This window comes from Oncorhynchus gorbuscha, linkage group LG06 (genome assembly GCF_021184085.1).
Source record: "Oncorhynchus gorbuscha isolate QuinsamMale2020 ecotype Even-year linkage group LG06, OgorEven_v1.0, whole genome shotgun sequence".
Classification (NCBI taxonomy): domain Eukaryota; kingdom Metazoa; phylum Chordata; class Actinopteri; order Salmoniformes; family Salmonidae; genus Oncorhynchus; species Oncorhynchus gorbuscha.
This window is the reverse complement of record NC_060178.1, coordinates 6800486-6828152: the sequence shown is the minus strand read 5'-3', so window position 1 is coordinate 6828152 and position 27667 is coordinate 6800486. Positions and strand designations below refer to the sequence as shown.

General features: G+C 46.1%; 1 protein-coding gene across 1 annotated transcript; it reads left to right on the top strand.

The window, feature by feature from the left end:
- Window positions 1-27437, top strand: gtf2h1 (general transcription factor IIH, polypeptide 1). Its single transcript, XM_046352201.1, has 15 exons — window positions 1-189; window positions 1714-1869; window positions 4871-5063; window positions 5657-5819; window positions 6049-6142; window positions 10003-10152; window positions 10440-10519; window positions 12455-12591; window positions 12684-12771; window positions 13966-14054; window positions 16162-16279; window positions 16485-16575; window positions 16692-16807; window positions 20526-20618; window positions 26278-27437. Exons 2-15 carry the CDS (start codon window positions 1716-1718, stop codon window positions 26362-26364), a joined length of 1653 nt encoding a protein of 550 aa, XP_046208157.1. The 5' UTR covers window positions 1-189; window positions 1714-1715; the 3' UTR covers window positions 26365-27437.
- The last annotated feature ends 230 nt before the right edge of the window (window positions 27438-27667 follow it).

Genomic DNA, 27667 nt, shown 5'->3' with positions numbered 1-27667 from the left:
GTTTCACCGGAGGAATTTAAATGTTGCACAACTTGGCAGCCGTGTCGATGGAGGAGCACGAAGTACAAGTGGGCACAGTTTTATCATAAATATCGCGTTTAAATAACAATTACCCTTAAATAAATTGTATGCTTCACATCGGCACAACACGAAACCAATATATCACCTGCAACAGCGTTGGAGTTTGAGGTAATTATGATTGATTTAGCGAACGTCACATGGACTTTTCTTTGACAAGTCTTGTCTCCGCGGCTACCTAGCTCGTTAGCATTAGCAAGCTCAGCAGTCGACTCTCTGTCCGGTTTTGGTGTGCTAAAATATGCATATGCTAAGCATAACAGCTGGTTGTTCATTGGGTGCATTTGAAACATTGGTGCAGAGTGTCCAATTTTTTTAAAAACGCATCTTTTGATCAATGGGTCAAATATTTTAATTGTGTAGATGATAACTTTTAAGAAAACCAATGATGCAAACATAGTCTCTATCATCTGTTCAACAAGTTTTGAGTTTGTACCTTTTTTTTGTAGGATGACTAGAATTAGGGTGACTACATCAATGGAGGCCAGAGGGGGAAATGTGGTAAAATAAATCTGGAAAATTGCATCGCGTCAGTTTTTAAATACAGACTACCTGGCAGGCTCACTTTCCCGTTGAACTAATCCTCTGTCTAATCGGATCCGCAGGACATACGACTATATATATATATATATATATATATGGTAAACAAATAAACAGGTAGTATTTATATATTTTAGTATACGGTTTTCATACGAATTCGAAATATTCTGTTATTTTTCCGAAGATTACTCACAAAAACAATCTTGTCTCTGAGATGTAAACGGAGCACTGAACGTGTAACTTTACCAAGCATTTTATATTTAATTCAGCTCCTGTCATGCTAATTTGGGTGTTTGCGACTCGCAGAAACAACTATGAAGACGACAACCACAACATGGAAAATGAGAGTTTTTTTTTTTACGAGCAACCTGCATAAGAAACCTGCGTCGAGGTCAACAGTCACGGATGTAACGTTACTTCGGTTACGAAATCCGACTTTTTGGATAAAATGCTAATGATATCTGAGAGAAAGACTCCACTGAACGATTCAGAACATTTTAATTATGATATTTGTTATAAAATATCAAGACAAAAGGAAGTGACATTTCGTCACCAACGCGTGTTTTAACCCACTGGACACTATATAGTCTAAGCGCAGACTTTCTTTATTATAGCAGAGCCGCAACATAGTGAGAACCGGGAACTCTTGCAAAACAGACCAGGCCGGGTTTTGTGACGTCAATGAGAGAAGTAAATTATTATTTTTTTCTTCCATAGTTGTTAATTTTCTCAATCGAAAAAGGCACGACCTAGATTTGAGCCAATGGTTTAAGTATCAATCAAATTGACTGTACAGTTGAAACTGGTGTTCAGACCCTGGTGAGGATCTGCGTGCTCATCAAACTGAGACAGTTTGCAGATATTGTGCAAACCCATAGTTTAATAAACTGTCCAGATGGCTGGTCAGACAATCTCGCAGGTGAAGAAGCCAGGTGTGGAGATCCTGGGCTGGCGCGTTTACATTACATACATCTCTGGGGTCTTTTATTTCAGCTCACGAATATAACCCTAACCCTTATATTTGTGTTCGGTGAATATATAGCTCTTTACCTTACCACTAATATGCATATTCTACCCCTCTTCTCTCCCTCGCAGCCATGGCAGCGTTGTCGGAGGAGGTGCTGCTGGTGGTGAAGAGGGTCCGACAGAGGAAGCAGGACGGGACCCTCTACCTGATGGCAGAGAGGATAGCCTGGGGACCAGAGGGGAAAGACCGTTTCACCGTCAGCCACCTGTATGCTGACATACGCTGTAAGTGCTGAGTACCAGGCTACCGGCAGAACAGCTCACACAACACTTTGGCTTGGCTCAGTGTTGTGAAAGTCTATCTGCTGGCTACACACCCATCATGGGTTCTGATTTAAAAAATATAATAATTTATTTATTTATTTATCATTTACAACTGCGACCTGGCCAAGATAAAGCAAAGCAGTTCGACACAAACAACAACAGAGTTAAACATGGAATAAACAAACATACAGTGGAAAAGTCTATATGCAGTGAGGGCAAATGAGGTAGGATAACGGAGTTAAGGCAATAAATAGGCCATGGTGGCGAAGTAAATACAATATACCAATTAAACACTGGAATGGTAGATCTGCAGAAGATGAATGTGCAGGTAGAGATACTGGGGTGCAAATGAGCGAGAAAGATAAATAACTAAATACAGTATGTGGATGAGGTAGATGGGCTGTTTACAGATGGGCTATGTACAGGTGCAGTGATCTGAGCTGCTCTGACAGCTGGTGCTTAAAGCTAGCGAGGGAGATATGAGTCTCCAGCTTCAGTGATTTTTGCAGTTTGTTCCAGTCATTCCAGCGGAGAACTGGAATGAAAGGTGGCCAAAGGAGGAATTGGCTTTGGGGGTGACCAGTGAGATATACCTGCTGGAGCGTTTGCTACGGGTGGGTGCTGCTATGGTGACCTGTGAGCTGAGATAAGGCTGGGCTTTACCTAGCAAAGACTTGTAGATTACCTGGAGCCAGTGGGCTTGGCGACGAGTATGAACAGAGGCCCAGCCAACAAGAATGTACAGGTCGCAGTGATAGGCATTATATGGGGCTTTGGTGACAAAACGGATGACACTGTGATAGACTGCATCGAATTAGTTAAGTAGAGCGTTGGAGGCTATTTTGTAGATGACATCGCCCGAAGTCGAGGATCGGTCGGATGGTCAATTTTACGAGGGTATATTTGGCAGCATGAGTGAAGGAGGCTTTGTTGCAAAATAGGAAGCCCATTCTAGATTTAATTTTGGATTGAAGATGCTTAACCTCTCTAGGGTACGTGGGACAGTAGCGTCCCACCTGTCAAAGCAAGTGAAACTGCAGGGCGCCAAATTCAAAACAGAAATCCCATATTTAAAATTCCGCAAACATGCATGTATTTTACACCATTTTAAAGATACACTTGTTGTAAATCCAGCCACATTGTCCGATTTCAAAAAGGCTTTACAACGAAAGCAAACAAACGATTATGTTTAGGTCAGAGCCAAGTCACAGAAAAACACAGCCATTTTTCCAGCCAAAGAGAAAAGTCACAAAAAGCAGAAATATAGATCAAATGAATCACTAACCTTTGATCTTCATCAGATGACACTCATAGGATTTCATGTTACACACTACATGTATGTTTTGTTCGATAAAGTTCATATTTATATACAAAAATCTGAGTTTACATTGGCGCATTATATTCAGTAGTTCCAAAACACCTGGTGATTTTGCAGAGAGTCACATCAATTTACAGGAATACTCATAAACATTGCTAAAAGATACAACTATTATGCCCGGATTTATAGATACACTTCTCCTTAATGCAACCGCTGTGTCAGATTTCAAAAACACTTTACGGAAAAAGCAAACCATGCAATAATCTGAGTACGGCGCTCAGACGACAAATCAAGCCAAACAGATATCCGTCATGTTGGCTTCAATAGAAGTCAGAAATAGCATTATAAATATTCACCTACCTTTGCTGATCTTCCTCTGAATGCACTCCCAGGAATCCCAGTTCCACAATAAATGTTTGTTTTGTTTGATAATGTCCATTTATGTCCAAATAGCTTCTTTTGTTAGCGCGTTTGGTAAACAAATCCAAACTTACGAAGCGCGTTCACTAGGAGCAGACAACGTCCAAAAATTCCGTTACAGTCCGTAGAAACATGTCAAACGATGTACAGAATCAACCAGGATGTTTTTAACATTAATCTTCAATAATGTTCCAACTGGAGAATTCCTTTGTCTTCAGAAATGCAATGGAACGCAAGCTAACTATCACGTGAGCGTGCGAGACTGAGCTCGTGGCTGCTGCCAGACCTCTGACTCCTTCCCCCCTCATTCAGCCCCACTTCACAGTAGAAGCCTGAAACAACGTTCTAAAGACTTGACATCTAGTGGAAGCCTTAGGAAGTGCAAGATGACCCCATAGACACTGTATTCGATAGGGCAACAGTTGAAAAACTACAAACCTCAGATTTCCCACTTCCTGGTTGGATTTTTTTCTCAGGTTTTTGCCTGCCATACTCAGACATCATTCAAACAGTTTTAGAAACTTCAGTGTTTTCTATCCAAATCCACTAATCACCCGCAGCAAGAGCAACATCATTGATGTATACAGAGAAGAGAGTCGGCCTGAGAATTGAACCCTGTGGCACCCCCATAGAGACTGCCAGAGGTCCAGACAACAGGCCTTCCGATTTGACACACTGAACTCTATCAAAGAAGTAGTTGGTGAACCAGGCGAGGCAATCATTTGAGAAACCAAGTCTGTTGAGTCTGCCGATAAGAATGTGGTGATTGACAGAGTCGAAAGCCTTTGCCAGGTGGATGAATACAGCGGCACAGTAATGTCTCTTATCGATGTCGGTTACGATATCGTTTAGGACCTTGAGCACCCATGACCAGCTCTGAACCCAGATTGCATAGCAGAGAAGGTACGGTGGGATTCGAAATGGTCGGTAATCTGTTTAACTTGGCTTTCAAAGACCTTAGAAAGGCAGGGTAGGATAGATATAGGTCTGTAGGATAAATGGGGAGGCTTGGGCGAGTTGCTGTGGAGGGTACAGTGCAGGTGATCGGGGTAGCCAGGTGGAAAGCATGGCCAGCCATGCTGCTGGAAAGACAACATTTTCAAGCACAGTACTGTGAAAAGGGGGTAACGAGAGGTTCCTTGTTATGAATGGTTGCATTGATTTGTTTAGCTGTTTAGTAGTAAGACCTAAGACTTTTTTCCCCTTTCTCCCAACCCTGTGCAGGTCAGAAAATCAGCCCAGACGGCAAGGCCAAGATTCAGCTACAGTTGGTCCTACACACGGGGGAGAGCACCAACCTCCACTTCTCCAACGAGAGCACTGCCCTGAAAGACCGTGATGCAGCCAAGGACCTCCTCCAACAGCTGCTGCCCAAATTCAAGAAGAGGGCTAACAAGGAACTGGAGGAGAAGAACAGGTGAGGGACAAATTACACGGATCCCCTTAACTTTCTCGGTCACTGTGAAGTATTCACCAGAAAGCAAACGGTACCAAACAGGTAGGGAGTTACCTGAATTTGTCCATTTTTAGAAATACTTCTGTTCGTTGCAAAACATTTTTGCAATGTTGTGCGATTTTAATGAATACACCCTCGATCTCCATAGTTTTCAACATCACGGAAAGATTCCAGCGCCACTTACCACTTATCCTTAACTAGATTGCAAAATAAAATGGCAGCTAATATTTACTCTTAGAACGTTGTGATCATGATTTCTGACTAGAATATCTTATTGCCTGCCCAGCTCTCTAAAACCCTACCTCTTTAAAGAGTGTGTTAAATCAGACCCAGGCCGCCCCACCCACTACGAGTGGTGTATGTTGTTGTCTCACTTGGCGATCTGAAGACACATGCTCTAATGTAAAAAAAAAAAAAATGTTTTGGATAAGAGCGTCTGCTAAATGACAAACCTTTAAGTGTGTGTGTGTGTGTGTGTGTGTGTGTGTGTGTGTGTGTGTGTGAATAACCAACCGAAAGGCTGTTTGTGATGTATTGTTTTCTCCTCTCTCTAGAATGTTACAGGAAGATCCGGTGCTGTTCCAGCTGTACAAGGATCTGGTGGTGTGTCAGGTGATCAGCGCTGAGGAGTTCTGGGCCAATCGGCTGAGCATAAACAACGTGGACCACTCCCTCTCCAACAACAAGCAGGAAGTTGGCATCTCGGCAGCCTTCTTGGTGAGCGCAGTGATTTAATGATGGGCTGTGTCCCAAATGGCACACACCCCCCCCCCCCCAATGGTTTTAACCCATAGTAGTGCACTATAAAGGGAATGGGGTGCCATTTTGGATAAAACCAATGTTTCCCATGGTCAAAATGTCCCAGTTTCCTGTATCTTGTCTTGCCCATGCTGATACCACCCCAAACGGGGATTGTGGATGGATAAAGCCCTTTGTGTTATTTCAGGCGGACATCCGGCCCCAGACAGATGGCTGTAACGGCCTTAGATACAACCTTACATCTGACATTATCGAGTCAATCTTCAGAACGTACCCTGCAGGTAAGACACCTCGGATTCTTGGTCATGGAAACCAATGGGAAGAGTTGAAAACGATGTTGTCACTTTACCTACTTGGTGGTCGACCCGTAATGATGGAACTTTGGGCCCTGTTAGAATACTGTTCCAATAAATGTATGCATGCCTGACTAAGTTGCTTTGGATAAAAGTGTCTGCTACAGCCTCCCAGGTGGCGCAGGTGGCATCACAGTGCTAGCTGTGCCACAAGAGACTGGGTTCGCGCCCAGGCTCTGTCTCAGCCGGCCGCGACTGGGAGGTCCGTGGGCCAACGCACAATTGGTCGTCCGGGTCAGGGAGGGTTTGGCCGGAAGGGATATCCTTGTCTCATCTCGCACCAGTGACTCTAGTGGCGGGCCGGGCGCAGTGCGCACGAACCAAGGTTGCCAGGTGCACGGTGTTTCCTCCGACACATTGGTGCGGCTGGCTTCCGGGTTGGAGGCGCGCTGTGTTAAAGAAGCAGTGCGGCTTGTTTGTGTTGTGTTTCGGAGGGTGCATGGCTTTCGACCTTCGTCTCTCCCGAGCCCGTACGGGAGTTGTAGCGATGAGACAAGATGGTAGCTACCAACAATTGGATACCGCGAAATTGGGGTAGAAGAAGAAAAAGCGTCTGCTAAATGGCATATTATATATTTATATTATATACGCATATATTTATATTATATACGCATATATTTATATTATATACGCATATATTTATATTATATACGCATATATTTATATTACATACGCATATAATTATATTACATACGCATATATTTATATTATATACACTGAGTGTACAAAACATCAGGATATTCCTAATATTGAGTTGCGCCCCATTTTACACTCATAACACCCACAATTAGTCCGGGCATGGACTTTACAAGGTGTCAAGTGTTCCACAGGGATGCTGGCCCATGTTGACGCTACAAGGTGTTCCACAGGGATGCTGGTCCATGTTGACGCTACAAGGTGTTCCACAGGGATGCTGGTCCATGTTGACGCTACAAGGTGTTCCACAGGGATGCTGGCCCATGTTGACTCTACAAGGTGTTCCACAGGGATGCTGGCCCATGTTGACTCTACAAGGTGTTCCACATGGATGCTGGCCCATGTTGACGCTACAAGGTGTTCCACAGGGATGCTGGCCCATGTTGACGCTACAAGGTGTTCCACAGGGATGCTGGCCCATGTTGACGCTACAAGGTGTTCCACAGGGATGCTGGCCCATGTTGACGCTACAAGGTGTTCCACAGGGATGCTGGCCCATGTTGACGCTACAAGGTGTTCCACAGGGATGCTGGCCCATGTTGACGCTACAAGGTGTTCCACAGGGATGCTGGTCCATGTTGACGCTACAAGGTGTTCCACAGGGATGCTGGCCCATGTTGACGCTACAAGGTGTTCCACAGGGATGCTGGCCCATGTTGACGCTACAAGGTGTTCCACAGGGATGCTGGCCCATGTTGACGCTACAAGGTGTTCCACAGGGATGCTGGCCCATGTTGACGCTACAAGGTGTTCCACATGGATGCTGGCCCATGTTGACGCTACAAGGTGTTCCACAGGGATGCTGGCCCATGTTGACGCTACAAGGTGTTCCACAGGGATGCTGGCCCATGTTGACGCTACAAGGTGTTCCACAGGGATGCTGGCCCATGTTGACGCTACAAGGTGTTCCACAGGGATGCTGGCCCATGTTGACGCTACAAGGTGTTCCACAGGGATGCTGGTCCATGTTGACGCTACAAGGTGTTCCACAGGGATGCTGGCCCATGTTGACTCTACAAGGTGTTCCACAGGGATGCTGGCCCATGTTGACGCTACAAGGTGTTCCACAGGGATGCTGGTCCATGTTGACGCTACAAGGTGTTCCACAGGGATGCTGGCCCATGTTGACGCTACAAGGTGTTCCACAGGGATGCTGGCCCATGTTGACGCTACAAGGTGTTCCACAGGGATGCTGGCCCATGTTGACGCTACAAGGTGTTCCACAGGGATGCTGGTCCATGTTGACGCTACAAGGTGTTCCACAGGGATGCTGGCCCATGTTGACGCTACAAGGTGTTCCACAGGGATGCTGGCCCATGTTGACGCTACAAGGTGTTCCACAGGGATGCTGGCCCATGTTGACGCTACAAGGTGTTCCACAGGGATGCTGGCCCATGTTGACTCTACAAGGTGTTCCACAGGGATGCTGGCCCATGTTGACGCTACAAGGTGTTCCACAGGGATGCTGGCCCATGTTGACGCCACAAGGTGTTCCACAGGGATGCTGGCCCATGTTGACGCTACAAGGTGTTCCACAGGGATGCTGGCCCATGTTGACGCTACAAGGTGTTCCACAGGGATGCTGGCCCATGTTGACGCTACAAGGTGTTCCACAGGGATGCTGGCCCATGTTGACGCTACAAGGTGTTCCACAGGGATGCTGGCCCATGTTGACGCTACAAGGTGTTCCACAGGGATGCTGGCCCATGTTGACGCTACAAGGTGTTCCACAGGGATGCTGGCCCATGTTGACGCTACAAGGTGTTCCACAGGGATGCTGGCCCATGTTGACGCTACAAGGTGTTCCACAGGGATGCTGGCCCATGTTGACGCTACAAGGTGTTCCACAGGGATGCTGGCCCATGTTGACTCTACAAGGTGTTCCACAGGGATGCTGGCCCATGTTGACGCTACAAGGTGTTCCACAGGGATGCTGGCCCATGTTGACGCTACAAGGTGTTCCACAGGGATGCTGGCCCATGTTGACGCTACAAGGTGTTCCACAGGGATGCTGGCCCATGTTGACGCTACAAGGTGTTCCACAGGGATGCTGGCCCATGTTGACGCTACAAGGTGTTCCACAGGGATGCTGGTCCATGTTGACGCTACAAGGTGTTCCACAGGGATGCTGGTCCATGTTGACGCTACAAGGTGTTCCACAGGGATGCTGGCCCATGTTGACGCCACAAGGTGTTCCACAGGGATGCTGGCCCATGTTGACTCTACAAGGTGTTCCACAGGGATGCTGGCCCATGTTGACGCCACAAGGTGTTCCACAGGGATGCTGGCCCATGTTGACGCCACAAGGTGTTCCACAGGGATGCTGGCCCATGTTGACGCCACAAGGTGTTCCACAGGGATGCTGGCCCATGTTGACGCCACAAGGTGTTCCACAGGGATGCTGGCCCATGTTGACGCCACAAGGTGTTCCACAGGGATGCTGGCCCATGTTGACGCCAATGCTTCCCATAGTTGTGTTCACGTTGGCTGCGTGTCCTTTGGGTTGTTGACCATTCTTGGTACACATGGGAAACTGTTGAGCGAAAACCCAGCAGCGTTGCAGTTCTTGACTCACTCAAACCGGTGCACCTGTTCAAAGGCACTTGAATATTTTGTCTTGCCCATTCACCTCCTGAATGTGTGTGTGTGTCACTCTCTCAATTGTCTCAAGTGTTAAAAATCCTTCATTAATCAGTCTCTTCCCCTTCATCTACACTGATTTGAAGTGGATTTAACAAGTGACATCAATAAGGGGGTCGTAGCTTTCACCTGGTCAGTCTGTCATAGAACAAGCAGGTGTTGCTAATGTGTTGTGCCCTCCGTGTATGTACCCTTTCGAATGCAGCCTTCTTCACTTCCTTGGTTATCCCTGATCAGTAAATGATTGGATAAGGGACGGTATCCAACCAGATCAGTGATGTACATAACATAAGGATGTATTATGTATTCAAACTGCTTTTTTGTATCTCTGTATCTCAGTGCTAGAGGTGTCACTACAGACCCTGGTTCAGTGGTCAAAATTGTTTGTTTTTTTGCATCACACTAGTGTCCTATATTGTCCTGTCATTGACTCACTTAACGTTTCCTTCCAGTGAAACAGAAGTATGGTGAGAACGTTCCTCATGACATGACAGAGAAGGAGTTCTGGACGCGGTTCTTCCAGTCCCACTACTTCCACCGAGACCGCATCAACACGGGCCTGCAAGACATCTTCTCAGAGTGTGCGAAGCAGGACGAGAAGGGTACAATCACTTCTCACTCGGAGGACAGCAGTCAATGGGTTTATAGTTTATCTCTGGTTTAGAAAGTTAGCTTATTTTTTTTTGTTCATAGAGATAATGGAATGTCTACTCACTTCCTGGATTGGGTAAAAAAAAAAAAAATGTCCAGCTCCTTTTATTATATTAGTTGTGTGTGTAAAGCCTCTACCATCTACACCTAAAGCATACTGCAAGAGAGCGATACCAATATAATGATGCTGCAATGATTAGCGTCGGTTTTAATTTCTGTGCTTTTCCATATTCTGCAGGCCTGAAGTCCATGGTGTTCCAAGGAGTGAAGAACCCAATGGTGGACCTGCTGTCACTGGAGGATAAGTCGTTAGATGAGGTGATGTTACGTTATTGGTCACTTTACACCATTAGGAACCAAAAAGGATCTACCTGAATTCGTCTAAAAGAAACTCTTTAATTTTTTTATTTTGCAACGGTTTTTGCAAATGAATACATCCCTACAATTTACAATCCAGGGTTTCTCCAAGCAGATTAGCCGCCTCAACTTGCTCAATTTCAACATTTTATTTATTACAAGTTTTAGTTGAGGTTTCGTTAACGATTTGTCCCAAATACAAAGCTTTTACTTTTTGAAATATTTGGGACTAGCCTTTTTCTTGCCACCCATTCTGGAATTGACTGCAGCTCTTTGGTAATTGCTACAGTCAATTAAGTTGCTGTAGTAGCTGACGTGTATAGTGTTGCGTCACCGGCATACTTAGACACACGGGCTTTACTCAGTGCCAGTGGCACGCTGGTCATAAGGGATTTAAAAAAAAATTTTTTTTTAAAGTTTGGGGCCTAGACAGCTGCCCTGTGGAATGCCTGACTCTACCTGGATTTAGCAGGAGAGGCTTCCATTAAAGGACACCCTCTGTGTTCTGTTAGACAAGTAACAGACCACAGATAGTACCTCACTGTTTCACTATTTGATGCTGTTTTCACATCCCCGTTTATAATCTTGGGACACCACAGAATCCAGGTGGTATTTTGTTGAACGTCGGGGAGGTTGTGAGAATTCATTCACCTTCTAATGCTGCCTGCCAGTTCACCCTCCAATTCTTAACCTTTGGTCATCCCGAGAGGTGCACTGGTCCTAGGCACTGCATCGCAGTGCTAGCTGTGCCACTAGAGATCATGGTTCGAGTCCAGGCTCTGTCGTGACCGGGAGACCCATGGGGCGTCGTCCGTGTTAGGGGAGGGTTTAGCCGGCAGGGATGTCCTTTTCCCATCACGTTCTAGCAAATCCTGTGGCGGGCCGGGCGAAATGCACGCTGACGCGGTCGGCAGGTGTACGTTGTTTCTTCAGACACATTGGGGCGACTGGGTTCCAGGATAAGCGTGTGTTGTCAAGAAGCGGTGTGGTTGGGTTGTGTTTCAGAGGACGCGCGGCTCTCGACCTTCACCTCTCCCGAGTCTCATCGCTGCAACTCCCGTACAGACAAGACTGTAACTACCCAATTGGAAACCCCAAAAAAGGGAAAAAGAATAAAAATAAATCCTTACCCATAAGGTGGGAAACAGTTGGTCCTCTGTGGCTCTGTTGGTAGAGCAAGGGTTGTGGGTTTGATTCCCGCTGAGGCTAACATATGTAAAATGTATGCACATGTGACCAGGTGGCTTTGGATAAAATCTTCTGCTAATGGTTCATTATATTAATCAGTATGTCCTCTCTCCGGGGTTATGGGTCTAACTCGATGCGTCACTAATCAGTATGTCCTCTCTCCGGGGTTATGGGTCTAACTCGATGCGTCACTAATCACTGTCCTCTCTCCGGGGTTATGGGTCTAACTCGACGTGTCACTAATCAGTATGTCCTCTCTCCAGGGTTATGGGTCTAACTCGATGCGTCACTAATCACTGTCCTCTCTCCGGGGTTATGGGTCTAACTCGACGTGTCACTAATCACTGTCCTCTCTCCAGGGTTATGGGTCTAACTCGACGTGTCACTAATCAGTATGTCCTCTCTCTGGGGTTATGGGTCTAACTCGACGTGTCACTAATCAGTATGTCCTCTCTCTGGGGTTATGGGTCTAACTCGACGTGTCACTAATCAGTATGTCCTCTCTCTGGGGTTATGGGTCTAACTCGATGCGTCACTAATCACTGTCCTCTCTCCGGGGTTATGGGTCTAACTCGACGCGTCACTAATCACTGTCCTCTCTCCGGGGTTATGGGTCTAACTCGATGCGTCACTAATCAGTATGATGTCCTCTCTCCAGGGTTATGGGTCTAACTTGATGCGTCACTAATCAGTATGTCCTCTCTCCAGGGTTATGGGTCTAACTCTTCAGCACCTTCTACGTCCAATACTAACAAGACCGTGAAGGAGAACAGTAACTCTGCCATAATCAAGAGGTTCAACCACCACAGTACCATGGTGCTGGCAGCAGGCTCCGGAAAGAAAGCGTGAGTTGACGATTAAGTACATTCTCAAAAGAGATCTTCTCTGTTGTTTTCACTGCAGACCCGTGTGCTAACCTAGCGGTCTGTCTTCATAGGGATGCTCCTAACGGTCAGGCCTGTGAGACTAGCAGTACAGATGGAAACTCTAGGGATTCGGACTTCTTCCAACCACCCATTAAGAAGGTATGATGATTATCTCTCTTACTGTGAAGGCAAATCATACAAGATAAAGGCTTGTTAAAAGCGCTGAGCTTTTATAAATATACCGAACAAAAATATAAATGCAACATGCAACAATTTTTCAAAGATTTTACTGAGTTACAATTTATAGAAGGAAATCGGTTAATTGAAATAAATTCATTAGGCCCTAATCTATTGATTTCACTTGACTGGGAATACAGATACCTTATTTATTTTTAAGTAGGGGCGTGGATCAGAACCACCGTTGCCTCATGCAGTGCATCATATCTCCTTCGACAATGGGCCTCAGGGTCTCGTCACGGTATCTCTGTGCATTCAAATTGGAATCAATAAAATGCAATTATGTTTTTTTTGTCGATAATTTATGCCGGCCTATACCATAACTCCACTGCCACCATGGGGGCACTCTGTTCACAATATTGATATAAAAAAACTGCCCCCCCCCCTGGTTAGACGTACTGCCAAATTTAAATTTTTTAAAAATACATTGGAGGTGGCTTATGGTAGAGAAATTAACATTAAATTCTCTGGCAACAGCTCTGGTGGACATTCCTGCAGTCATCATGCCAATTGCCCGCTCCCTCAACTTGAGACAGCTGTGGCGTTGTGTGACAACTTAGTGGCCTTTTATTGTCCCCAGCACAAGTTGCACCTGTGTAATGATCATGCTGTTTAATCAGCGTCTTGATATGCCACACCTGTCAGGTGGATGGATTATCTTGACAAATGAGAAATGTTCTCAAACAGGGATGTAAACAAATTTGTGCAACATTTCAGAGAAATAAGCCTTTTTGTGCATATGGCAAATTTCTGGGATCTTATTTCAGCTCATGAAACATGGGGCCAACACTTTACATGTTGCGTTTTATATTGTTCAGTATATACTGTATGTTCTAGCTGTGAAACATGGGACCAACACTTTACCTGTTGCTTTTTATATTGTTCAGTATATACTGTATGTTCTAGCTGTGAAACATGGGACCAACATATTACATGTTCTGTTTATTGTTGTTCAGTGTACATTATGAGCATTGACTCACAGTAAACACATTCATCACTCTGCCATGCTGTGGCTATAGGCTCTTACCCTTTATGATGGTACAGAAAGCCAAACAATGTGCTATCTTTCCAAGATGAGTTGGCACTTTTTGTTATTAAAGCTGTGGTGTGTTTCAGGTGAAAATACAAGATGTCATAGAGTACGAGGACCTTCATAGGGAGAATGGGAAGAAGACAGTGGCTCTGAACCTCAAGAAGTCTGACAGGTGGGTTCGATATCACTGAGTGGGTGCTCTGCTTTCTCTCTGTGGTTGTTCATGGACACCGTACTTTGGAACTAGTGCGCTCTCTGGCTCGGCTCTCTGGCTCGGCTCTCTGGCTCGGCTCTCTGGCTCTCTGGCTCGGCTCTGGCTCGGCTCTCTGGCTCGGCTCTCTGGCTCGGCTCTCTGGCTCGGCTCTCTGGTTCGGCTCTCTGGCTCGGCTCTCTGGCTATCACTGAGTGGGTGCTCTGCTTTCTCTCTGTGGTTGTTCATGGACACCGTACTTTGGAACTAGTGCGCTCTCTGGCTCGGCTCTCTGGCTCGGCTCTCTGGCTCGGGCTCTCTGGCTCGGCTCTCTGGCTCGGCTCTCTGGCTCGGGCTCTCTGGCTCGGGCTCTCTGGCTCGGCTCTCTGGCCCTGGCTCTTTTTAAATGAATGTATCTAAGTTGTCGTCTGTGTCCAGTCGAATTGAAGTCTGTGAATTCAGGAAGTAAATTTAAATTCCCAGTTCAGTAATTGAAAGAAATATTTTTTTAAATCACTTCCTGAACTGACTGCCTTATATTCAAATTGGGCTCCTGAGTGGCGCAGCGGTCTAAGTTACTGTGTCTCAGTGCTAGAGCGTCACTAAAGACATCCTGGTTCAAATCCAGGATGTATCACAACCGGCCGTGATTGGGAGTCCCGTAGGGCGGCGCACAATTGGCCCAGCGTCGTCCGGGTTCGACCGGTGTAGGCAGTCATTGTAAATAAGAATTTGTTCTTAATTAACTGACTTGCCAAGTTAAATAAAATAATAATTGACCCCAATTATAATTGATTATAATTGACCCCAATTCTCTCACATATACTTTAGTGATGGGAAGAATGGCTCTTTTTTTACAGATTATTAGATTCTTTTTCTAAACCTTTATTTAACTTGGCAAGTCGGTTAAGAACAAATTGTTATTTTCAATGACTGCCTAGGAACAGTGGGTTAAACTGCCTTGTTCAGGGGCAGAACCACAGATTCTTACCTTGTCAGCTCGGGGATTCGATCCAGCAGCCTTTCGGTTACTGGCCCAACGCTCTAACCACTAACCAACGACCTCGTCGTTCAGTCCAAAAAACAATCTCATTTCGTTTATTTGAGTTAGTAATGGCTGGAGAGCATGCCGGTGAACGATTAACTCAAACCTGGGGTCATGATTCTAAAAGCCTCTCGTTCACATGGTCTCTACCATAAAGGGGATTACTGGGGCTGCCACTTACTGGGGCTGCCACTTACTGGGGCTGCCACTTACTGGGGCTGCCACTTACTGGGGCTGCCACTTACTGGGGCTGCCACTGACTGGGGCTGCCACTGACTGGGGCTGCCACTGACTGGGGCTGCCACTGACTGGGGCTGCCACTGACTGGGGCTGCCACTGACTGGGGCTGCCACTGACTGGGGCTGCCACTGACTGGGGCTGCCACTGACTGGGGCTGCCACTGACTGGGGCTGCCACTGACTGGGGCTGCCACTTGCTGGGGCTGCCACTTGCTGGGGCTGCCACTTGCTGGGGCTGCCACTTGCTGGGGCTGCCACTTGCTGGGGCTGCCACTTGCTGGGGCTGCCACTTGCTGGGGCTGCCACTTGCTGGGGCTGCCACTTACTGGGGCTGCCACTTGCTGGGGCTGCCACTTGCTGGGGCTGCCACTTGCTGGGGCTGCCACTTGCTGGGGCTGCCACTTGCTGGGGCTGCCACTTGCTGGGGCTGCCACTTGCTGGGGCTGCCACTTGCTGGGGCTGCCACTTGCTGGGGCTGCCACTTGCTGGGGCTGCCACTTGCTGGGGCTGCCACTTGTAGCCTAAAAGTGGTGTTTGAACAATTTTACATGTTGATTGCTAGGCAATAGCATACAAGTGTGATTATTTATTGATCTGGTTGTGGCTGCAATCAGATTGTGAGCAAGTCTTGATGGAATGCATGGCTTGACTGCTGTGAGGGATGAGCACAATATTGTTTTTAACTCTGTTTCTCTTGAACATGCCGCCATACAATTTTTAATTAATTATATGAAGAGTGCCTTGGTCCTCATTTCTTTTTGATAACTAATGGTAATGTTGTAAATGTACCTGTCTGTTCTTGCAGGTACTCTCATGGTCCCGTGCCTCTCCTGCCCCAACAGTACACCACCAGTCAAGACATCGTCAACTCTGTCAACTGTATAAAGCAGGAAATAGCCAGCTACAAACCCTGCCTTACTCAGGTTAGACACCCCTCTGTTTCTCCGCTAATCTCGGGGAAACCCAGAACTGAAGAAAAAGAACATGCGTTATTGCGTCAGAGGCTCTGGGTTTTTGTTAGGTTCTAGACAGGAGAGGTTGAAAGATACTGTTTGCTGTTGAAATCTGTGTTTTTTAAAATATTTGTTCCAAAGGTCTTTTTAACGGTCGTAATCCTCCCTTTTACAGGTGATGTCCAGCAGTACAGCCAGTTGTGCCATCGCCGCCCTCTCTCCAGGGGGTGTTCTCATGCAGGCATTAGCACAGCAAGCCATTAACCGTGAGTTTACTGATGAACCCCTTTCGTTCAAGTTTATCTACCTCTGATGAATAGTCCTGTCGGCCCCGGCCAGTCACCGACACGGATGTTATCGCTTCTGTTTCCTCGGTTTACAGAGATGGTCCCCAATGACGTTCAGGGGGAGCTGAAGCATCTGTACACGGCTGCTGGGGAGCTGCTGAGACACTTCTGGTCCTGTTTTCCTGTCAACACACTTTTCCTGGAAGAGAAGGTGACTACTGCTTGAAGAGGGCGATCTGCAGTTCAAACGATAACAGACCTGCCCACCCCCACCACTGTTTTGATAAACGGTGGAGGAATGTAACTGCTCTCAAATCCACTGACCGTCCCATCTACTGCAACCCTCGGTCTAGAATCGCGTGGGTCGGTCTAGAATCGCGTGGGTCGGTCTAGAATCGCGTGGGTCGGTCTAGAATCGCGTGGGTCGGTCTAGAATCGCGTGGGTCGGTCTAGAATCGCGTGGGTCGGTCTAGAATCGCGTGGGTCGGCAGTACAGCGGACCCCAAACCGATCCAAATGTAGCATGCATTGGTCAGAAAATCGATTCAAACATTAGGACTTGCTGATTTCACTAATGTTTTGTTCATATTATTATTAATATTGAATTTTTTGTATCTTCCGAAAATGTTTAATCTTTTGTGCCAACTGCTGGTGAGTCCCCTCTCCATCGGTGTGGAACTAAGCAGTTAAGTGTGTTGTCATTGATCTACAAGTCATTTTGTAAGCCGATCTACCCAAGGCAATATCGGCAGCCTGATTTAACTGCACGGTGCCCAGCATCGCGTGCTTACCAATGCCAGGTAGACCGCCTGATCTAAACTGCACGGTGCCCAGCATCGCGTGCTTACCAATGCCAGGTAGACAGCCTGATCTAAACTGTGCACGGTGCCCAGCATCGCGTGCTTACCAATGCCAGGTAGACAGCCTGATCTTACACATCTCCACTACACCTTCAGTATTCAAAATGGCCGAAAAAAAGAAAGCATGTTTTACTTAAGTAAAAGTAGTAGCTAAGCTACCGGAGAGACAACTCATCTGGCTATAGGTTACCTGCTGAACGGGGCTTACAATAGATTTTTAGTTTAGTTTATTCAGGTTTACCATCAGCAATCGCTTTGGTATTTTTTTTTGTTGCTTTAAACAATCGGTGTATATGGTCATTTTTTAGATGTACATGGTGAAGTTGATCATTTACAAAACGAGGACGGCGATCACTTTGCGAGGCACGCTGTATGACCGAGAGGAGTGAAGATCAGCGAACTTACAAACGGTGAAATCCATTCTGTTTTGAGATGGGTTATAAACTCAGTGGTCAGTTTATTAGGTACACCCATCTAGTACTGTGTTGGACCCCCCCCCCCCCCTTTAGCCTCCAGAACAGCCTGAATTCTTGGGGGCGTGGAACCGTTAATCAATTGTTATCTAGGGACCTAACGTGTTCCAGGAAATCATTCCCCACACCATTACACCACCAGCCTGTACTGTTGACACCGGGCAGGATGTGGCCTTGGTCTCCGGCTGCCTCTGCAAATCCTGACTCTGCCATCAGCATGATGCAACAGGAAGTGGTGTTTGTCGGACCAGGCTATGTTGTTCCACTCGTCATTTGTTGTGGTGTTGGTGATGTCGTTGCCCACTGGAGCCACTTCTTCTTGCTTTTAGCTGATAGGACTGGAACCCGGTGATGTCATCTGCTGCAATAGCCAATCCGTGACGAGGACCGTCGGGTTGTGTGTTCTGAGACACTACTGTTGTGCTGCACCTTAATTTGCCTGTTTGTGGGCCCGCCTGTTAGCTTCCATGATTCCTGCCATTCTCCTTCCACCTCTCATCAACGAGCTGTTTTTCACCCACACGACTGCCGCTGACTGGATGTTTTTCACCCACACGACTGCCGCTGACTGGATGTTTTTCACCCACACGACTGCCGCTGACTGGATGTTTTTCACCCACACGACTGCCGCTGACTGGATGTTTTTCACCCACACGACTGCCGCTGACTGGATGTTTTTCACCCACACGACTGCCGCTGACTGGATGTTTTTCACCCACACGACTGCCGCTGACTGGATGTTTTTCACCCACACGACTGCCGCTGACTGGATGTTTTTCACCCACACGACTGCCGCTGACTGGATGTTTTTCACCCACACGACTGCCGCTGACTGGATGTTTTTCACCCACACGACTGCCGCTGACTGGATGTTTTTCACCCACACGACTGCCGCTGACTGGATGTTTTTCACCCACACGACTGCCGCTGACTGGATGTTTTTCACCCACACGTGACTCGACTGCCGCTGACTGGATGTTTTTCACCCACACGACTGCCGCTGACTGGATGTTTTTCACCCACACGACTGCCGCTGACTGGATGTTTTTCACCCACACGACTGGCCGCTGACTGGATGTTTTTCACCCACACGACTGCCGCTGACTGGATGTTTTTCACCCACACGACTGCCGCTGACTGGATGTTTTTCACCCACACGACTGCCGCTGACTGGATGTTTTTCACCCACACGACTGCCGCTGACTGGATGTTTTTCACCCACACGACTGCCGCTGACTGGATGTTTTTCACCCACACGACTGCCGCTGACTGGATGTTTTTCACCCACACGACTGCCGCTGACTGGATGTTTTTCACCCACACGACTGCCGCTGACTGGATGTTTTTCACCCACACGACTGCCGCTGACTGGATGTTTTTTTGTTTTGTCTCACCGTTCTCAGTAAACCCTAGACGCTGTCGTGCGTGAAAAGCCCAGGAGGTCCGTTTCTGAGATACGGGAACTGGGGATCATACGGCGCTCAATCACTTAGGTCACTGGTTCCAACATTCAATCAAACAGTACCTGGATGCCCGTCTGCCTGCTTTATATAGTACACCACGGCCACGTGACTCACTGTAGGAGCAAACCATTTTTTTTGTGTACGGGGTGGTGTACCTAATAAACTGGCCCTTGAGTGTATGTATAATCATTTTATCATTTATAAACTATAAATATTGATACATCTACCAGCGTGTAAACTTGACAAGTTAATTAGTGGGTGATGGTGATTTCAGAACCAAAGTGGGGGGGGGACAAAAACAGGCTACATTGTCCCCCCCCTTAATCTGACAGTGGTAGATGTCTAGTCTACATTATGGCTCTAATCTGGTAGTGGGGTGGTAGATGTCTAGTCTACATTATGGCTCTAATCTGATAGTGGTGGTAGATGCCTAGTCTACATTATGGCTCTAATCTGGTAGTGGGGTGGTAGATGCCTAGTCTACATTATGGCTCTAATCTGGTAGTGGGGTGGTAGATGCCTAGTCTACATTATGGCTCAGCTCAGGTGCCTACATAGTACATACATAATTTACAGTCACACAAACAGTCTGCTCAGACAGAACCAGCCGCCACACACACACAAACAGTCTGCTCAGACAGAACCAGCCCCCCCACACACACACACAGTCTGCTCAGACAGAACCAGCCCCCACACACACACACACACACAGCCAGGTTCGTTTGGATCCAACAGCAGCAGATTTTAATGTAGAATGGAAAATGTATGTGTTTATGCAACACATGTTAGCGCATCGAATCGTGTCACAATCAATTCGTTCTCTAATCAAACCGAATTGCACCAAATTGTTTAAAACATTTTATTTTTATTTTTACGTATCGTTCCTGAATCGGAGCCCGTGTGTCTAGATGCGTATCGTATCATCTTGAAAGAGAAAGATGCACATCACGTGTTGTCTGTCGTTGCATCCATGGGGTCTATATGAATTTGAAAGGAGTTGCAGTCTTACTACCTTTTCTATCATCTCTATAGCAACAAGTGAAGGTTATTTTGCAGAAGAAAAGAAAAAAAACATTTTGACTCTGTCGCCGTTGACTCTTACATGTCTTTTCTCGTGTGCGTGTGCGTGTCAGGTGGTAAAGATGCGGGCCAACCTGGAGAGATTCCAGATGACTAAGCTCCGCCCCTTCCAGGAGAAAGTCCAGCGTCAATACCTGAGTACTAACGTAAGCCCCCCCCCCCCCCCTAGAGACTCATTATTTATATCAGGTAGCTAATAGTGCCCCCCTAGAGACTCATTATTTATATCAGGTAGCTAATAGTGCCCCCCCCCCCTAGAGACTCATTATTTATATCAGGTAGCTAATAGTGCCCCCCTAGAGACTCATTATTTATATCAGGTAGCTAATAGTGCCCCCCTAGAGACTCATTATTTATATCAGGTAGGTAATAGTGCCCCCCTAGAGACTCATTATTTATATCAGGTAGGTAATAGTGGCCCCCCCCCTAGAGACTCATTATTTATATCAGGTAGCTAATAGTGGCCCAACCTAGAGACTCATTATTTATATCAGGTAGGTAATAGTGGCCCAACCTAGAGACTCATTATTTATCAGGTAGCTAATAGTGCCCCCCCCCCCTAGAGACTCATTATTTATCAGGCAGCTAATAGTGGCCCCCCTCCCCCTAGAGACTCATTATTTATATCAGGCAGCTAATAGTGCCCCCCCCCCCCTAGAGACTCATTATTTATATCAGGTAGCTAATAGTGCCCCCCCCCCCCCCCCCCCTAGAGACTCATTATTTATCAGGTAGCTAATAGTGCCCCCCCTAGAGACTCATTATTTATCAGGTAGCTAATAGTGGCCCCCCTAGAGACTCATTATTTATCAGGTAGCTAATAGTGGCCCCCTAGAGACTCATTATTTATCAGGTAGCTAATAGTGGCCCCCTAGAGACTCATTATTTATCAGGTAGCTAATAGTGGCCCCCCTAGAGACTCATTATTTATCAGGTAGCTAATAGTGGCCCCCCTAGAGACTCATTATTTATATCAGGTAGCTAATAGTGCCCCCCTAGAGACTCATTATTTATATCAGGTAGCTAATAGTGCCCCCCTAGAGACTCATTATTTATATCAGGTAGCTAATAGTGCCCCCCCCCCCTAGAGACTCATTATTTATATCAGGTAGCTAATAGTGCCCCCCTAGAGACTCATTATTTATATCAGGTAGCTAATAGTGGCCCCCTAGAGACTCATTATTTATATCAGGTAGCTAATAGTGCCCCCCCCAGAGACTCATTATTTATATCAGGTAGCTAATAGTGCCCCCCCTAGAGACTCATTATTTATATCAGGTAGCTAATAGTGGCCCCCCCCCTCATTAGAGACTCATTATTTATATCAGGTAGCTAATAGTGCCCCCCTAGAGACTCATTATTTATATCAGGTAGCTAATAGTGCCCCCCTAGAGACTCATTATTTATATCAGGTAGCTAATAGTGCCCCCCCCCCCCAGAGACTCATTATTTATATCAGGTAGCTAATAGTGCCCCCCTAGAGACTCATTATTTATATCAGGTAGCTAATAGTGGCCCCCTAGAGACTCATTATTTATCAGGTAGCTAATAGTGCCCCCCCCCCTAGAGACTCATTATTTATCAGGTAGCTAATAGTGCCCCCCTAGAGACTCATTATTTATCAGGTAGCTAATAGTGCCCCCCCCCCCTAGAGACTCATTATTTATATCAGGCAGCTAGAGACTCATTATTTATATCAGGTAGCTAATAGTGCCCCCCTAGAGACTCATTATTTATATCAGGCAGCTAATAGTGCCCCCCCCTAGAGACTCATTATTTATATCAGGTAGCTAATAGTGGCCCCCTAGAGACTCATTATTTATCAGGTAGCTAATAGTGCCCCCCTAGAGACTCATTATTTATCAGGTAGCTAATAGTGCCCCCCTAGAGACTCATTATTTATCAGGTAGCTAATAGTGGCCCCCCTAGAGACTCATTATTTATCAGGCAGCTAATAGTGCCCCCCTAGAGACTCATTATTTATCAGGTAGCTAATAGTGCCCCCCCCTAGAGACTCATTATTTATCAGGCAGCTAATAGTGCCCCCCTAGAGACTCATTATTTATCAGGCAGCTAATAGTGGCCCCCTCCCCCTAGAGACTCATTATTTATATCAGGCAGCTAATAGTGCCCCCCCCATTATTTATCAGGTAGCCCCCCCCTAGAGACTCATTATTTATATCAGGTAGCTAATAGTGCCCCCCCCCCCTAGAGACTCATTATTTATCAGGTAGCTAATAGTGCCCCCCCCCCCCTAGAGACTCATTATTTATCAGGTAGCTAATAGTGGCCCCCCTAGAGACTCATTATTTATCAGGTAGCTAATAGTGGCCCCCCTAGAGACTCATTATTTATCAGGTAGCTAATAGTGGCCCCCCTAGAGACTCATTATTTATCAGGTAGCTAATAGTGCCCCCCCCTAGAGACTCATTATTTATCAGGTAGCTAATAGTGGCCCCCCTAGAGACTCATTATTTATATCAGGTAGCTAATAGTGCCCCCCCCTAGAGACTCATTATTTATATCAGGTAGCTAATAGTGCCCCCCCTAGAGACTCATTATTTATATCAGGTAGCTAATAGTGCCCCCCCTAGAGACTCATTATTTATATCAGGTAGCTAATAGTGCCCCCCCTAGAGACTCATTATTTATATCAGGTAGCTAATAGTGGCCCCCTAGAGACTCATTATTTATATCAGGTAGCTAATAGTGCCCCCCCAGAGACTCATTATTTATATCAGGTAGCTAATAGTGCCCCCCTAGAGACTCATTATTTATATCAGGTAGCTAATAGTGGCCCCCCCAGAGACTCATTATTTATATCAGGTAGCTAATAGTGCCCCCCCCCTAGAGACTCATTATTTATATCAGGTAGCTAATAGTGCCCCCCCTAGAGACTCATTATTTATCAGGTAGCTAATAGTGCCCCCCTAGAGACTCATTATTTATCAGGTAGCTAATAGTGCCCCCCCCCTAGAGACTCATTATTTATATCAGGTAGCTAATAGTGCCCCCCTAGAGACTCATTATTTATATCAGGCAGCTAATAGTGCCCCCCTAGAGACTCATTATTTATATCAGGTAGCTAATAGTGCCCCCCCCTAGAGACTCATTATTTATATCAGGTAGCTAATAGTGCCCCCCCCTAGAGACTCATTATTTATATCAGGTAGCTAATAGTGCCCCCCCTAGAGACTCATTATTTATATCAGGTAGCTAATAGTGCCCCCCCAGAGACTCATTATTTATATCAGGTAGCTAATAGTGGCCCCCCTAGAGACTCATTATTTATATCAGGTAGCTAATAGTGGCCCCCCCTAGAGACTCATTATTTATATCAGGCAGCTAATAGTGCCCCCCCCCTAGAGACTCATTATTTATATCAGGTAGCTAATAGTGCCCCCCCCCCCCCCCCTAGAGACTCATTATTTATATCAGGTAGCTAATAGTGGCCCCCCCCCTAGAGACTCATTATTTATATCAGGTAGCTAATAGTGCCCCCCCCTAGAGACTCATTATTTATATCAGGTAGCTAATAGTGCCCCCCCAGAGACTCATTATTTATATCAGGTAGCTAATAGTGGCCCCCTAGAGACTCATTATTTATATCAGGTAGCTAATAGTGGCCCCCCCCTAGAGACTCATTATTTATATCAGGTAGCTAATAGTGCCCCCCTAGAGACTCATTATTTATATCAGGTAGCTAATAGTGGCCCCCCTAGAGACTCATTATTTATATCAGGTAGCTAATAGTGGCCCCCTAGAGACTCATTATTTATATCAGGTAGCTAATAGTGGCCCCCCTCATTATTTATCAGGTAGCTAATAGTGCCCCCCTAGAGACTCATTATTTATATCAGGTAGCTAATAGTGCCCCCCTAGAGACTCATTATTTATATCAGGTAGCTAATAGTGCCCCCTAGAGACTCATTATTTATATCAGGTAGCTAATAGTGCCCCCCCCCTAGAGACTCATTATTTATATCAGGTAGCTAATAGTGCCCCCCTAGAGACTCATTATTTATATCAGGTAGCTAATAGTGCCCCCCCCATAGAGACTCATTATTTATATCAGGTAGCTAATAGTGCCCCCCCCCCTAGAGACTCATTATTTATATCAGGTAGCTAATAGTGGCCCCCCTAGAGACTCATTATTTATATCCGGTAGCTAATAGTGCCCCCCCCCTAGAGACTCATTATTTATATCAGGTAGCTAATAGTGGCCCCCCTAGAGACTCATTATTTATATCAGGTAGCTAATAGTGCCCCCCCCTAGAGACTCATTATTTATATCAGGTAGCTAATAGTGCCCCCCCCCCCTAGAGACTCATTATTTATATCAGGTAGCTAATAGTGCCCCCCTAGAGACTCATTATTTATATCAGGTAGCTAATAGTGCCCCCCCCCCCTAGAGACTCATTATTTATATCAGGTAGGTAATAGTGCCCCCCCTAGAGACTCATTATTTATATCAGGTAGGTAATAGTGGCCCCCCTAGAGACTCATTATTTATATCAGGTAGCTAATAGTGGCCCAACCTAGAGACTCATTATTTATATCAGGTAGGTAATAGTGGCCCAACCTAGAGACTCATTATTTATATCAGGTAGGTAATAGTGGCCCAACCTAGAGACTCATTATTTATATCAGGTAGCTAATAGTGCCCCCCCCCCCCCCTAGAGACTCATTATTTATATCAGGTAGCTAATAGTGCCCCCCCCATTATTTATATCAGGTAGCTAATAGTGGCCCTAGAGACTCATTATTTATATCAGGTAGGTAATAGTGGCCCAACCTTGAGACTCATTATTTATATCAGGTAGCTAATAGTGCCCCCCCTAGAGACTCATTATTTATATCAGGTAGGTAATAGTGCCCCCCTAGAGACTCATTATTTATATCAGGTAGGTAATAGTGGCCCAACCTAGAGACTCATTATTTATATCAGGTAGGTAATAGTGGCCCAACCTAGAGACTCATTATTTATATCAGGTAGGTAATAGTGGCCCAACCTAGAGACTCATTATTTATATCAGGTAGCTAATAGTGCCCCCCCCCCCCCCTAATAGTGGCCCCCCCTAGAGACTCATTATTTATATCAGGTAGCTAATAGTGCCCCCCCTAGAGACTCATTATTTATATCAGGTAGGTAATAGTGGCCCAACCTTGAGACTCATTATTTATATCAGGTAGCTAATAGTGCCCCCCCCCCCCCCTAGAGACTCATTATTTATATCAGGTAGCTAATAGTGCCCCCCTAGAGACTCATTATTTATATCAGGTAGCTAATAGTGCCCCCCCCCCCCCCTAGAGACTCATTATTTATATCCGGTAGCTAATAGTGCCACCCCCCCCTCAGGTAGCTAATAGTGCCCTCCCCTAGAGAATCATTATTTATATCAGGTAGCTAATAGTGGCCCCCCTAGAGACTCATTATTTATATCCGGTAGCTAATAGTGCCACCCCCCCCTAGAGAATCATTATTTATATCGGGTAGCTAATAGTGTCAGAGTTGGTAGAGGTCCTGTCTGGGTCAGTTGGTACTGCCTGGTCCAGTTGGTGGAGCATGGTGCGTGCAAAGTCAGGATTGTGTGTTCTATTTCCCCCTGGGGCCACCTTTATGAAACTGTATGCATGCATAACTAAGTCGCTTTGGATAGAAGTGTGTGTGTGGTAAATATTCTAGATAATACTATAGACTGACCTTTTCAAAGAGAACCTTGTGTACGGTCTGTGTGACCCTTGAGAGCTCCAGGACATTATTTTCTTCATCTCAGAATATGATGTTTTAAATCTCTCCTATAGCTTACTGGTCACCTCGAGGACATGTTGCAGATGACCTACAATAAATTCCACGCCTGGCAAACACGTCGGATGATGAGGAAAACCTGAGAGGGGAGAAACGCATGGCTTTATCAGAGAGAATGGAAAGAATGAATGAACGAGATGGATGGACAGACCTTCTACCTACCAGGCTGCTGTGTCAGAGGAGAGACAGATGGCATAGTTCCCCGGGTGAGATGAAGATTCAGACGGGTGCTGCAGTTAGCCTGCTAAAACCCCACAGGTCCATCAGACTGACACACTCACTAGGTCTCAATCACAAATTACTCTTAGTTTTTTTTTTTGCGTTTTCCTCAGTGAATGGGATTCATGTTGAGGTCATGACTCTCCGCTATAAGGTTTGAACAAACGTAGGCAAACTTCTTCTTTTTTTTTTAGTTTTTAAATGTGTATAAAAAAAACGACCAGACTTCAGATGGGAAGTCAAAAAAGGAACTCAGGAACTGAACAGACTATGTTAAATAACAATACATTTTTATAAGCAAAAGGACTGTGTGATGTGAAGCTTAACTTAATGTGAGATGCTCTCAGTACAGAGACTGAAAGATGGAGAGCTCAGTACAGATGCCACGCCCTTTCCTCAGTCCTCCCAGGCCTTTTTCCCCCAGTCCTCCCAGGCCTTTTTCCCCCAGTCCTCCCAGGCCTTTTTCCCCCAGTCCTCCCAGGCCTTTTTCCCCCAGTCCTCCCAGGCCTTTTTCCCCCAGTCCTCCCAGGCCTTTTTTCCCCAGTCCTCCCAGGCCTTTTTCCCCCAGTCCTCCCAGGCCTTTTTCCCCCAGAGTTGAGGACTGGGTCCAGGGAACCTGTCTACATTGGATGGAGGCTGGCTGGCAGGCAGTCAGGCAACTGAATATAGCAATACTGTAAAGACATTTGTCTACTGTATGGCTACGTCCCATAGGGCATGCTATTCCCTAGATAGTGCACAGCATTTGACAAGGGCCCTCAGAGCCCAATTGGCCCTGGGTCAAAAGTAGTGCACTGAATAGGGTGCTATTTGAGATGTTGACTCTGCCCCTAATCACACTTTAAAACTGCACTGGTATGTAATGTCTGTTCTGTTTCTAGCTGCACTGAAGACACCGTCTGGATGTTAACTCAAACATTAAAGTGAAATATATTAATTTTTTCTTTCTTTTTTTCTGGTTTTTAGCTTATTTATTTTTTAGTAGTTGGTGAGGCTGTTGTATATGATCTATGGGTGGAAGGTGTAGGATGAAGCTGCCTCTAGACACTGATCTGAGATCATTATTTGCTTTTCTCCAGAAATTGTTTAAATTTAGGGGAAGCTGATCCTAGATCTGTAGCTAGGGGGGGAAACTACACCCCAGAAGGATTTGCATGTAGTTGTGTG

Coding starts and splice junctions, on each gene's coding strand:
- gtf2h1 (XM_046352201.1), top strand. CDS start 1,716: ATGGCAGCGTTGTCGGAGGAGGTGCTGCTGGTGGTGAAGAGGGTCCGA. Junction 1,870..4,870: donor CCTGTATGCTGACATACGCT/GTAAGTGCTGAG, acceptor AACCCTGTGCAG/GTCAGAAAATCAGCCCAGAC. Junction 16,576..16,691: donor AGCACAGCAAGCCATTAACC/GTGAGTTTACTG, acceptor CTCGGTTTACAG/AGATGGTCCCCAATGACGTT.